Raw genomic sequence first — 12141 nt, forward strand, 5'->3', positions numbered from 1 at the left:
CGTCCTCTGGGCGTTCCATGTTCCATTTTCAGCACTCAGTCGACAATGAAGGCTTTTTACTCTCTGAAGAGATTGGAAGCACCTCTCCCAGGCAAACAAATCTGAAAACGGAGACAGGCCTATCTCGACGACAAGTTTAGCTAAAGTTTATGATGATGGCACTTACATCTAATTCACGAGGCCCTTTGATGTTGCAGTTTCTCTGTTCCCGAGTGTATAACTGATTTTGAGAACATAGCAAGTGGCTACAATCTGTTGTCCTGGCTGGCTTTTTTATATTGAACGGCGGATACACGACCGTCATGGTTAGCTCTCAGCACTGAAGATCTAACCTACGCATTTTTGGTGACAAGATGGCTTCTTTTTTATCGAGCAGATGTCTATGATTACTGCACTGTTTAGACATAATGATCTCAACCGGCCTTGGCTCTTTTACCATGAAATTACTCACTCACCTGTCGTCTCTGTAAGGAGGAGGGTTCCATCATCACTCTTGTGTGAAGAGGCTGGACGAATTGTCCAGCGTCAGGGGCGTCAATAGCAACTCAACGGAGGTCGAGTTCGAGGTCGAATTGGCCGCATTACTCTCCCCCAGAGTGAACTTGACCATCCCGTTCCAGCCCGAAGATATCAGGCCCCAAACGCGAAGCTCAGGTGGCAGGTACATTTTTCCCAGGAGGATGACCCAGAACACGAAGAACCCGATGATGCCAATGCACATCACGAAATGAAAGTTGGTCCATTGGGTCTTCTCTTCGGACTTGAACATGGTGAAATCCAAGTCATGGTGATGGTTGGCACTGGACACAGCGGTGGTATTAACCGTTGGATGGGCATTGGAACGTAGAGGATGACTGGAGATCACAGCTATGCTGGTCAGCTCATGACCTTCACTCTCCTCAATGCTGTTCTTCCGGCTGGATTGGTTTTGCTTCTCTAAAGGCTGGTACGAGGAACTGGATCGGGAGATCATTTTGGCGGCTTATGAAGTTTCAGAAAGGGGCAAGAACTTGAAGGCTAGGCCATAAAGACAATTTATGGGCCCGGGCTGTCAGTTTTCGGCCCGGGGTTCTACAGTGAATCCAAGGTCAAGAAGGCATTTCAGGGCACGTCCAATTGTTAAAGAGAATACTGATTGGACCCTATAGAGAAGGAAAGAGAAATAGAGTACATTAGGCTGTTAAGTTCCGTTATTGATTAGGACAACGCCTAAATCAATACCTGTTAAAGAGAAATTAGACAAGTTAACATTGACATTGAAACGATCAGTATATGATGCAAAAGGCTTGAACCATAATTGCACTAGGTCTAAACTCGAATTTGCCATTTAATCGCATCCTCAAATTCTAAAACCACTGAGACTCTCAAGCAATTTGAACAGTGAAATGGTTTTTCAAAGGTAGTTGTTATCATTTACTTTCCGAAATCTAAGTAATTTCAATTTTTATTGAAGGTGCATTGAAATTGATTCATCTTGGCCTAATCCAATATCGGCCCCAGTCATGGTTTAGAATGAAAATAGCAAAAATCCATTTTAAGGAAACTAACTGAAACACGCTTCTTCAATTCAAGTTTCTCTTTCGGGCAACTGTAAGCATGTTTTTCGTTGAACTGCATTAACTATGTCGTCAAAATAATCTTCAAGTGGCTTTTTAAAACTTGGTCGGCAGCCCAATTGATGTCATTTAGAAAGTTAGGCGTCCCTTCCACCCAAGTTAATGGGGGAAAGCTGCCTGCCAACCCTTAGAGTGCGTGCTGTGGAAGACTTTCAAGTCTCACCTGGCTCTCACTCTAAAGGGTATTCTCGTCGTACTCGTACTACGAACTAACGGCCCTCAGATTAAAATTGCGGTGCTTTTACCCGGAGACTAATTGAAAGTTCGAGGAACCATCTACCAAAAAATATCTGGACCTTGGAAATGAATCACACAATAGGCTGCACCATCATCAATTTATTCATTAATCTACGCATCACTCAACTCGAGCATCCACAAACACCAACATCAAGATGACCTTGGATGGGCCGCTCTCAAACATGGCTAATGGACCCTTGAAACCCACGTGACAACCTGCCAGTCTTTTGTTCCATTGAAAGAAGTTTTGTAATGACATTTCGTGGGGGTTCCTGAGAACACTGAAGAGCCGACAGTAGGATGGATCATTTATTTTTCTTCTCTCCCACAAAACGTACGACCCACCTTACCACTACTTTTCTCCTTTTCTCTCTGATGGAAGACAGAACCCATTTTCATCAATCAGGTCCCTTCCTCCAAAAATATAAAAAAGAGGATTTCGCAAGTACAAGTTATCCACGAGAGGTGGAAAGACAAGAGGCTGCTAAGGGTGTTCATTGATAATTGGACCATAAGCCTGATGAAGGAAAGGGAGGGGGGGGGGAGATTACAATGAAGACCAATCGATCAAAAAGCCATCAGGACGTACGGTCTCTATCTTATCAATAAAAGAAGGATCAGGCATCTTTTCATCACATAAAAAGGATCGAAAATCGACAAAGATCCTCTTTGATGAACTTGAAGCAATCATTTTCCTTTGTGTCATTATTACGGATGTTCCAAATTACCCATCAGCTCACAATGTATTATGTCCTTGTTTGGGATATAACATGGCCATTGCATATTGTGTGTAGAGCTTTGAACAAAAGTAGAGTATTTGGCAGTAAATTGCCAATGGCGATCGGTGGGAACTGGCCAAGATGGGAAGGTCGTCGGCAACAAGACCTCCGTTCTGTTCTTGATTGGAGTGCAAACAGGTACCTTTCTCATTGTCTACGAATGAAACCAATTTCCACCTTTCCATTACCTGGCCACTTCAGCAAATATAGTAGGTACTATGGTTGCCACAAGGCCTTCCACATCTGTGAACCAATAATGACTAACCACCCACCAGAGTCAAACAAGATGAATAATGAACTATCGTACATTCAAGGCAATAAAATGATGTGCAGCCGTAAGCTTCCTTTCATGGATTACTACAGTAAAACACTCGAGAGGAAAGAAATATCTTCGCCGAGAGTGATTGGTGAGCATGAGAGGTATTGAACGGTTTTTTTTGGGAGACAATGTCATATAACAAGGAAAGCTTGGGGCCCTCTGAACCAGAGAGCCTGGGCTAATACCTGCATGTGCTTGAGCTTAGGAGAAGCTTGACCGCCTATCCATTACTGGACCCTCACTCTTCTAATTTGTTTTGTTCCTTGGCCTTTGACAATTGCTAGAACGGCTTTTCTAAAGTGTCGCCAAGATAGGGCTGAGTGTGTACGATGAAAAATCAATGTCCCAACTGCGCAACTAACTAACTCCCTTTGGAGATTGACAAAAACTTTGGCTAATGAACAAGAAAAACTTGGTGAGCTAATTAGTCTGATGGTTGATTCGATTTAGACGCAGTTGCTGTCATCAGTATGTTCCACTTGTCTTGATTTTGCTAATTTCTTATTGGTGAGCTTATCTTCAAATGATTCAGTCAAGTGATTTTTGGGAAGAGTGAGCAAGGCAAGAATATAATATTTTCCCCAAGTGTCGCGGTTTGATACCCCGGTGTCGGAAGTTAGCTTGTTGATGTTATTTCGTGGTAAATCATGATCCGCAAATGAACCCAACTTTGAGTAGTTGATGTAACAACATTAAACATGCTTTTCGAGAGAGTTTGGTTACTAACTCTTTTACGGTCAATTGTTCCAGGCAAAAGTTTGATACATACGTCAATCCAATGTTGGTGCTTTGATTGATCAATTACTTTGGGAGGGGAAAGCCCCCGGGTAGATGGCATGCAGAATCCCATTAGTTCCTAAAGTTGTAACTGTTCCCTAAATTGCCAGCCAGCCGATTGAGAGTCGACAATAACGATGCAAACTTTTTCTTGGAACAAACTTTTTCCTCCTTCTGGGGATTCAATTAAGTGAAAAACTGGATCAACGGGAACACGACGCTTGAAAAGGATGCCAAGGACAACTTCCTTCGGCTTCATGCTCAGATCTGGTTGTGCTCTGACAAGAGGTTGAGTCACAGAGTATTGTATGAGTCTCATCCAAAGGGCTTACCTTCTTTCCCAAGCCTCCAGCTTTGGTCCACTCTCAGGGAAACTGTTCCAATCTCATTATTTGTACTGGCACACAGAATTGGAACGACTATAAATTGGAACTCCAGTCAGCGATTCCAGACAAACAGTCCCGGGGAAACTGGACCATGTTCAACATTGGCGACATGAGCATAAACCACTCTTGGCACCACTGGTCAATTAGCCTCGTTGGCGGTGGAGAATGTCCTCATTCAAATTGTTGACCTCCCAAGCACTTTCCTTGTTGAATGGTTGGTTGTGTGCGGTGTTGTTATTGTTGGCCCTGGGTCTGTCTTCGTCTCTCCACTCGCTCGACCAGGCCTACTCACTCTTCACTACTAAAGCTTGAACAAAAAGAACTAAGCGGATATTCCTTCCTCCTCGTGTGCTTGTCTTCGTCTTCCTCGTCTTCGTCCTCTCCCGCCCAACCATCGTCCTCCACGAGGTTTGAGGTTGGTGGTGCTCTCTTTGTCCGCCCTCAGCTTTGTCGATGATATGTTCCAAATGGTGCAGAGAAGATGGACCACCCAACCAACTCCTTGCGCATGATGTGAGCCAAGTTCTGTCCTGTACTACCACGGTTGAAGCGGAGGCCGGCGTTGAGGTCGGCGAGTGTGTTCATATAGGATCTTGGGGAAAACGGGCCCTCTTGAAGCATAAGAGTCGTCTGTTCCGACGACAGTCATGGTTAGTCCATGGTTGCTGGGATGACGTTCAATTTGTTTCTTGAACTATATAGTAGGTCTGACTTTTCAAGTGGGATTACCAAAAGCTCTTTGAATTTCCTTGTCTAAGCGTAGCTATACTATCTTTGTCGAAGTTGAAATGGCACACAGATCTTTGGAATTTCGGTCGACTTTCCAATCTGGAAACCGGCCTGGAACTTAAAAAAGAGTCTACATACACACACAGTACATTAGTATATGGACTGGTCCGCGCACGTACTCGAACAAATCTCTTTTCTTACTTGCAAAGTTCTCCTTTTCCATTCACTGGTTTTGTGGGCCTGTGCGTTCCAAAGTCCGTGGATATACTAGGTGCGCGTAACTCTTGGATACCGAGCGCACTTTCTGAAAAAGAAGGAGGGACATTGTCCTACCATGATCACTGTTGGTTGCTCTTCGTGTTGTTGCTGTTAGGAACTCTGCATGTCACCCATTCAGGAGTAAGTTAAGGAGAGGCAAACAAAGACAACGAGGAGAGATCGGGTCGAACCCAGCCCTAAACGTACTGACGCATGAAGTCCGGGAACGAGCGGCCTTTGGCGCAACCGTTTCACTGAATGAACCCCGAGTCGAGTCATTTACGGAAAGGCTTCTTCTGGATTATGCATGCACGCAAGCCATTCGAGGATTGTCAGTTCCTTCTTGGAACCCTTTTGTTTCCGTTCGTCCGCAAAGCCTAGCTTTGGTTACATCAACAAAAAAGGGAGAAAAACGTGGGACATGGGCCTCCGGAAATGCGAAGCAATTTTTGATGCTGATGGTTGGGACCAAGGGATTTGAAATGTCGGGATAAGGTCTAAGATGGCCGAAAAAGCTAGGAGGGGAAAATAAACTGTCAAGGACACAAAAGTCTCAAGATTTATCTACTTCCCAACATCTTGGCAGGAACAATGGCTTTTGAGGGGGACGTGAATTTCATAAGTTTGCTTTGCGATCAAGTTGAAAATTCCTCGTTGCTGTAAAAAATCTGCGATGGAGATGATGTGACCTTGAATTTGTGAGTGGTACATAAATGACTTAACGGACACTGTGAACATTTTTACTGGATGGTGGGTCAGAATGAAAATTGCCAATTTTCAGTTTTACTTAGAGTTACATGTACAAGGCTTGAAATACGTTACGACTAGCGGCGTTAATTTGTTTTCCCTCTCAAATGCAATGACATACTTGCCACTGATGAGATCAAATAAATAATCACAGGAGTCATTCGTTTCACGTCATATTTACTAAACGTTAAAAAATTGCACATTCGTATCTTCACACTTTTAGGCCCTCTTTTTCTGCAAAGGTAACGGGTAATGGTAACAGTAACGCTTTACTTTCTAAAGAGTATCGGTAACGGTAAAGCGTTACTTTTTTTCGGCAACGGTTCAAGTCCTGGAGTTATATAATACAGCGAGAGCGCAATGAGTATTAAAAATACGTGATTTCCAAAGGAAAAAAAATCCCTTTCTTTTATCATTTTCATTTGACAAAAGCGGTTACCTACAAAGTGTCATTGAACGAAACTCAAAATTCCGTGTAAGTCATAATTTGTAGAAATATCTAGTCTCGGGGTTCGAGGACATCTCGACCCAACGGACTATTAGACCCAGGACAACGCGACACAGTACAACGATTGCACCTCACGGTGTTCAATAAGCCCTATTAAGTTTTCAGGGAAATTCCAAAACACATCTTGGCATTTTTCTATCTCAAAAAGTCATAGGAAACAACTTTGATTTTATTACCTTACGGATTTCTTGCCCACATAGAAAACTTACAAACCTATAAACAATAAAAAAAACAAAATTATTAAAAACCTACTCAATATAAATTAGGACCACACTTAGTTAGCCCTTGAATATAAATTTTGATACTATTTCTCAGTTGCATGGGATTTAGTGGTCCAAATTTCATCGTTTTTTGCCCCAAAATGCCACGGTTATATGTTAATCTAATTTTCCAAAGAATTAATGTCAATTTTCAATATCAAAGAAATGAAAACTTATTTTTCTTTTCCTTGCATAATTTCAAATTAACTGAAACCTTATACGACCATATTTAAAGCCCTCAAAAAAGCTGATTTTTGAAAATTCATTTTAGCTATTTTAATCAGTCTTCAAGAAACTACCAAATCTATGACATTGTCTGTTATATGTATTGTCTTCAGAATTCAAGTGAATGAATGCATAACTAAGTGTACACATGATGATTGTAAAACACATTTTCAAAAATTACACTTTCAGTGTGTTTAAGTGACATTGTTTAGCATTTTTAGATATTGTGAGACTATACAAAAAAATAATATTTACTTTTTGTGATACTGAAAATCAATATTAAATCTTTGGGAAATTAAAATAACACATAACGGGGGCATTTTGGGGCAAAAACCAATGAAATTTGGACCAATAAACCCCATGTAACTAAGTATCGGTGTGATAGGTAATATCATAATTTAAATTCAACAATTAACTAAGTGTACTCCTAAATTACATTGAGAAGATTTTTGAAAGTTATAGTTTTTATATTGTTTTTAGGTATATAAGATTTTTATGTGAGCTAGAATTCCATAAAACAAAAAAATCAAAGTTGTTCCCTATGACTTTTTGAGGTAAAAAAATGCCAAGATGTTTTCTCTGAAGGCGTGATTCGTACCCACGCCCTATGGGGAACCATGTCGTGCCTCCATCTGGTACATTTGACCACTCAGCTACCATGTTTCCTTAAAAGGTGTTTGGGAATTACCGTCAAAAGTTTAAAGGGTATTTTTACCACTGTGACCTAATATATTGTCTTAAAATCAATTTAAAGTTATTGCACAAAATTGAAACTCTGCTTCCAAAGATGTAAAAGCCAGAAAGGTATGAAACAGGTCATAATTTCATTTCAATCTTAGTAATTTCTTTGCAAGTAAATTAGATATCTCATCAAGTTTCATTTTTGTTCCATAACTAGGATTTTTTAGCCGCCAATACGTTGTGCCAATGGAGGATGTATGATTTCTTAGGGGACATAGAAATACATTGAAGACTGGAGAGGCAATCCATGTGGGGGTGGGATAGATAATAACGCTGGGGCGAGTCCGGACTCGAGCCTGAGTGCATTCAAGTCCTTTATTCGTCTTTGGAGAAATTGGGGGCTCGAGTCTTTTTGAAAGGACTCGAGTATGTTCATTTTTTTAGAATTTCGCAAGACGAGCCTTTTAGTAAGACCTAACCGTAGTAAAAGGCACGAGTCGCCTGCTGGACTCGAGCCCGGCAAAAAGTCAAACAAATCAAAGGACTTCTACGAGTCGGACTTTTGCCGGACTCGTCCAGCACTAATAGATAATAGCTGCTATTTTCGTGGCTTATCCACTTCACCGCTTATCCGCTTAACCCCTTCCAAGAACCAATTAAATTCTGCATCGACCGAAATTCTCAACTCAGATTGGTTGAGGCATAAGACAAAGCGGTCAAGCGGTCAAGGGGATAAGCCACGAAAATATCTGTTAATGTGAACAAAATTTCGACCCAGCGTAGTACCTTGAGGTACTCCACATGCCACGTGTCTCGGGCGGTTTAAGCAGCCGTCAAATTGAACGCCTTGAGTGCGGTTGGTGAGAAAATCTCTGGCTCAAGAGTACGTATTTCCTCGAATAACTATTTCGTTTCAACAAATTGCCGATGAAATATGATCTTCTTTTCGAAACGCTTGAAAAAAGTTCAAGTTAAACACCTACGCACTCATTATGCTGTAAATCCTCTATTTCGTCGTCAAAATGCTGAGTTGCAAATCTAAAGCGAGCGCAAAAACTGTACTGTTGGTCAGAAATGCCATCTTTAATTTCAAGCCATTCAAGAAGCTCTGCCTTAACAAGCTTTTCCGTGACTTTGGAAACATTCGACGCTAATGAAATTGGTCAGTAAATACCAGGTTGATCCCTTTCTCCTCCTTTATAAATTGGGACTGTATGGGCAATTTTTTGTTGTGTGGGCACTCGCTCCTCAGCCAATAAACTATCAGTAAATTATATAAGCATTGGAGCCGTGACTGGTGAATAGTCTTTCAGGAACTGTACTGTCATACCGTCAGATTCCAAAGCGCTTTGTTGTCACCCAAACAAGGGTCGTTTGGTGCAATTCGAGTAGGGGTTGAAAAAAACCGACGAAAATTGACCGCCCAGGTCATTGGTTCAATCGGTCGGATTGAACACCTGAACACTTTTTTCAACAAACCAATTGGATTCTTGCCGACCAACAATTACCGACTCTATGTTCGATTCCTTTCTTGGAAAAGGGATAGCATCGAATAATGAACGGGCCACTTTCATAAGTAAGAGCGCTTCAAAGGAATTAAAAGTACTGTTTATGCATATATCATATCTGTCATTGCCAATATTGTGACTTCCATGGTGTGTACGTTTGTCATTGCAATATCAAAGACAAAACATCTGTCTAGGGCTCACATGACACACTCATAGAGGGCTTTAACAATATTGAGATGAAAGGATCCCTCCCACCGAACAGGATTTCGATAGTGAAATTGCAAGGGCCTTGAAACGATGTAGCTTTCTCCAAAATGGTGTTCCGTTTAACTTTTCCCTTCATCGTTGGAGCAGTTCCAGCAAAGTAGAAACTTGGAACAGGAACTGGGCCGGAACGGAAAGGCGAAACTGTTTTTGCCGGAGAACCAGCCAACCCATGGTTGGATGCAATGAGGCCGCCACCAACTTCTGTATGTGCTTGAGGAAGAACTGAGCACTTTCGGAAGGCATCCTTGCTTGATTTTGGATTTGAAGGAAGAGTTGCATGCATTTGGAACCGGCTTTTTCTGCCATTTATTCCGACGCAAATGAAAACAACTCTGGACCCCGGAAGGACATACAAACCACATCTTTGAAAACGACAAGGTCATGTTTAACAATCGGAGACAATCTGAAAACCCATCTAAGGATCACCTGGGATTCCAGAAGACGGCAAAGTGATTCTAGAGTATGTGATGGATACACCTTTCATTATATTTTCGGAGGGAGAAAGTACAAAAAGGCCTAGACTTTGGACAATCAATCTTTGGGATTGACACGAACACACAATGTGGTAGTGGCTGGTATGGAAATGAATCCAGGACTTCTCTTGAAGATTGTTGGCCGCGCCAAACGATAAAGTAGAAAAAGGTATGGGAAATTCTAAGAGTGAATATTGAGTGGATCCCAGTCCATTTCTGAATGCATTAAAATGAAAGATGTGGAATTCGACTCGGAAAGGAACAACAATCTCTCATTGCAAAGTTAAATTCTAAATAAAGGAAGGACACTTATTTCAGGATCACCAAACCTTCATTGATAGTGATGGAGACACTTAATATGAGCTGATTTCCCGCGTCAAAAGTGGACATTTCCCCCCAAAAATGTTGTTCATTCTTAACACAGATTTGAGTTTAAATCATCAATTCATCGCGCATTAACAATTTTTTCGTTTCTTGTGTAGCCGAGCATGATTATGAGGAGCTATGGATGAAAACAGTGAAGTTTTTGTTAAATTTTCTGATCTTGAATTGAAATTACACGAGAAAGATATGCACAAATTTCACAACTGAGTCCGTTGGCAAAGAGAGCACTGCAAGGAGTAGTTTGAGGTGTTAGTTTAGGGTATGGTAGGTTAGGTTAGGTAGGCACCCTTAAATTTGAGTCCTGAGGGATCCAGAGAGTTAAGCAACAAACAATGCAAGGCCTTGGGTTAGGGAAGATTAGCTAAATGATTTTGATTTTGTCCAAGCTAAATCAACTTTTCAATGGGCGTAATGAAATCATTTATCTTGTATATCGTCGTTCGAACTTTTGTTTGGGGCAATTCGTTCCCGGCTGTTTCTGGCTTTTAGGAGCCGTGTTCAATAACCGCGGTTAGAACTGCCATCACGTGTGAAAGAGGGTACACAAGCAAAATCAAAACCGATTACATGAGCGACAAATCGTGACCCTACTTTTCAAGGTCTTGGAACCCGGGCTGCTTTAAAACTCGTTGATCTTGGGTCTTCAATTCTGTACCCTTTTTTGTTTGAATTGGGAGCCCTAACAGAGGTTCTTCAAGCTAAACAGTTGGTTTTCCGGTTCGAAACCCATCACCAAAATTCAGTGACTTATTTGCTACTGATGAGATCAAATAAATAATCACGGGACGCTGCGACTAGGGTAATCAATTTACATTTTCAATTGATATTGTTTCAGGGAGCCGTGATACGTCCTCATTGCGTCTGTGTGTCTGTAATACACCTGAAAATGAGCGGTTATTGAGCTTGAATTGAAATTCAGTATACATTTTCCTCAATTTTTTTTTGTCTCCAAACTTATTTGAAATGTTCTCCAAGCTTGACGGATTCTTTATGCTTTGTTTTTAGAACAGTTTGGACTATGGAGTGCGATTTCATAGGGAGTGTATTTTGCCCAAGCAATCTTAAAGGACAAACCGTGCATACAAACAGTATGTAAACTTAAAAAAAACAATGAGGAATGATCTTGAAAGGTTAGGTGATTCCGTTTTTTATTTACCTTGGGGAGATCAAATAGTGTCACATGGCCGTTCGGGCTAACCGTTCGTAGGCGGCTTGGACTATCTTCAGCCGTTTCATGTATTTTTCCTTTTTTAGCATGACCATGACCTTAATCATGAATGTCATGGTTTTGAATCAAGGAATAAACACTTTGGCACACGTTTCATTCAAAAAATATCAATTTATCACCCATGATCCAAATATCTGCTTTTTAAGTTTATGTCGTTAAATATACTGTCCGGCTACTCTGTGGCAAAACCAAACTCACTCTGATAATCAGTCCCGTCGATTTAACACATTTATCGTACTTGACGCTCATAATTTTTTCAGGCAAGTAATAAATACGTTTTTGGCTGAAAAGTGAGCCAAAGAGTTCAGTTTTTTATTCCAAACAATTGTATTTTTGGTTCAGGCCATGGTAGGGCTAAAAAGGAGAAAAAAAATACGCGTAATGGTTGAAGCTAGTCCAAGCCGCCTAAGAGTGCCAATCCGGCCTTGTGACATTATTTCATCTTCTTGCGGTAAGAAAAAAAGGAATCACCTAACATTTAAATATCATTCCTCATTGACTCTTGGACCACTTTTTATGTAAGTGTTTTGGCTTTTTTTGACTTAGATAGTTTTTTCAAAGGCTTTTAACCAAGAGTTGTAAGAGATGAGTTCTACTCATAGATAACTACATATATAGATCAATTGAGGGCGCTGCTATTGCATATTTTTGTCTCCGCTGGGGGTCAAAAAGTTCCTTTTGCAGTTGAGATACCTAGGACAAGTGTGTACAAATCTGAATCAATGATAGTATGTCCAATTTCTGAGTAGAAGACTCTAA

The 12141-nt window shown here is 41.0% G+C and overlaps 1 protein-coding gene across 1 annotated transcript; it reads right to left on the reverse strand.

Moving 5' to 3' along the window:
* Positions 1–558: 558 nt before the first annotated feature.
* On the reverse strand, positions 559–5144 carry LOC131880711 (uncharacterized; the record flags this gene model as incomplete). The annotated part of the gene is given in 3 exon segments (XM_059227395.1): positions 559–1142; positions 4061–4960; positions 5045–5144. A coding segment is annotated over 1 exon segment (415 nt), but the record flags the coding sequence as incomplete, so codon positions are not given.
* Between the last annotated feature and the right edge of the window lie 6997 nt (positions 5145–12141).

Source organism: Tigriopus californicus, chromosome 5, assembly GCF_007210705.1.
Source record: "Tigriopus californicus strain San Diego chromosome 5, Tcal_SD_v2.1, whole genome shotgun sequence".
Lineage (NCBI taxonomy): Eukaryota > Metazoa > Arthropoda > Copepoda > Harpacticoida > Harpacticidae > Tigriopus > Tigriopus californicus.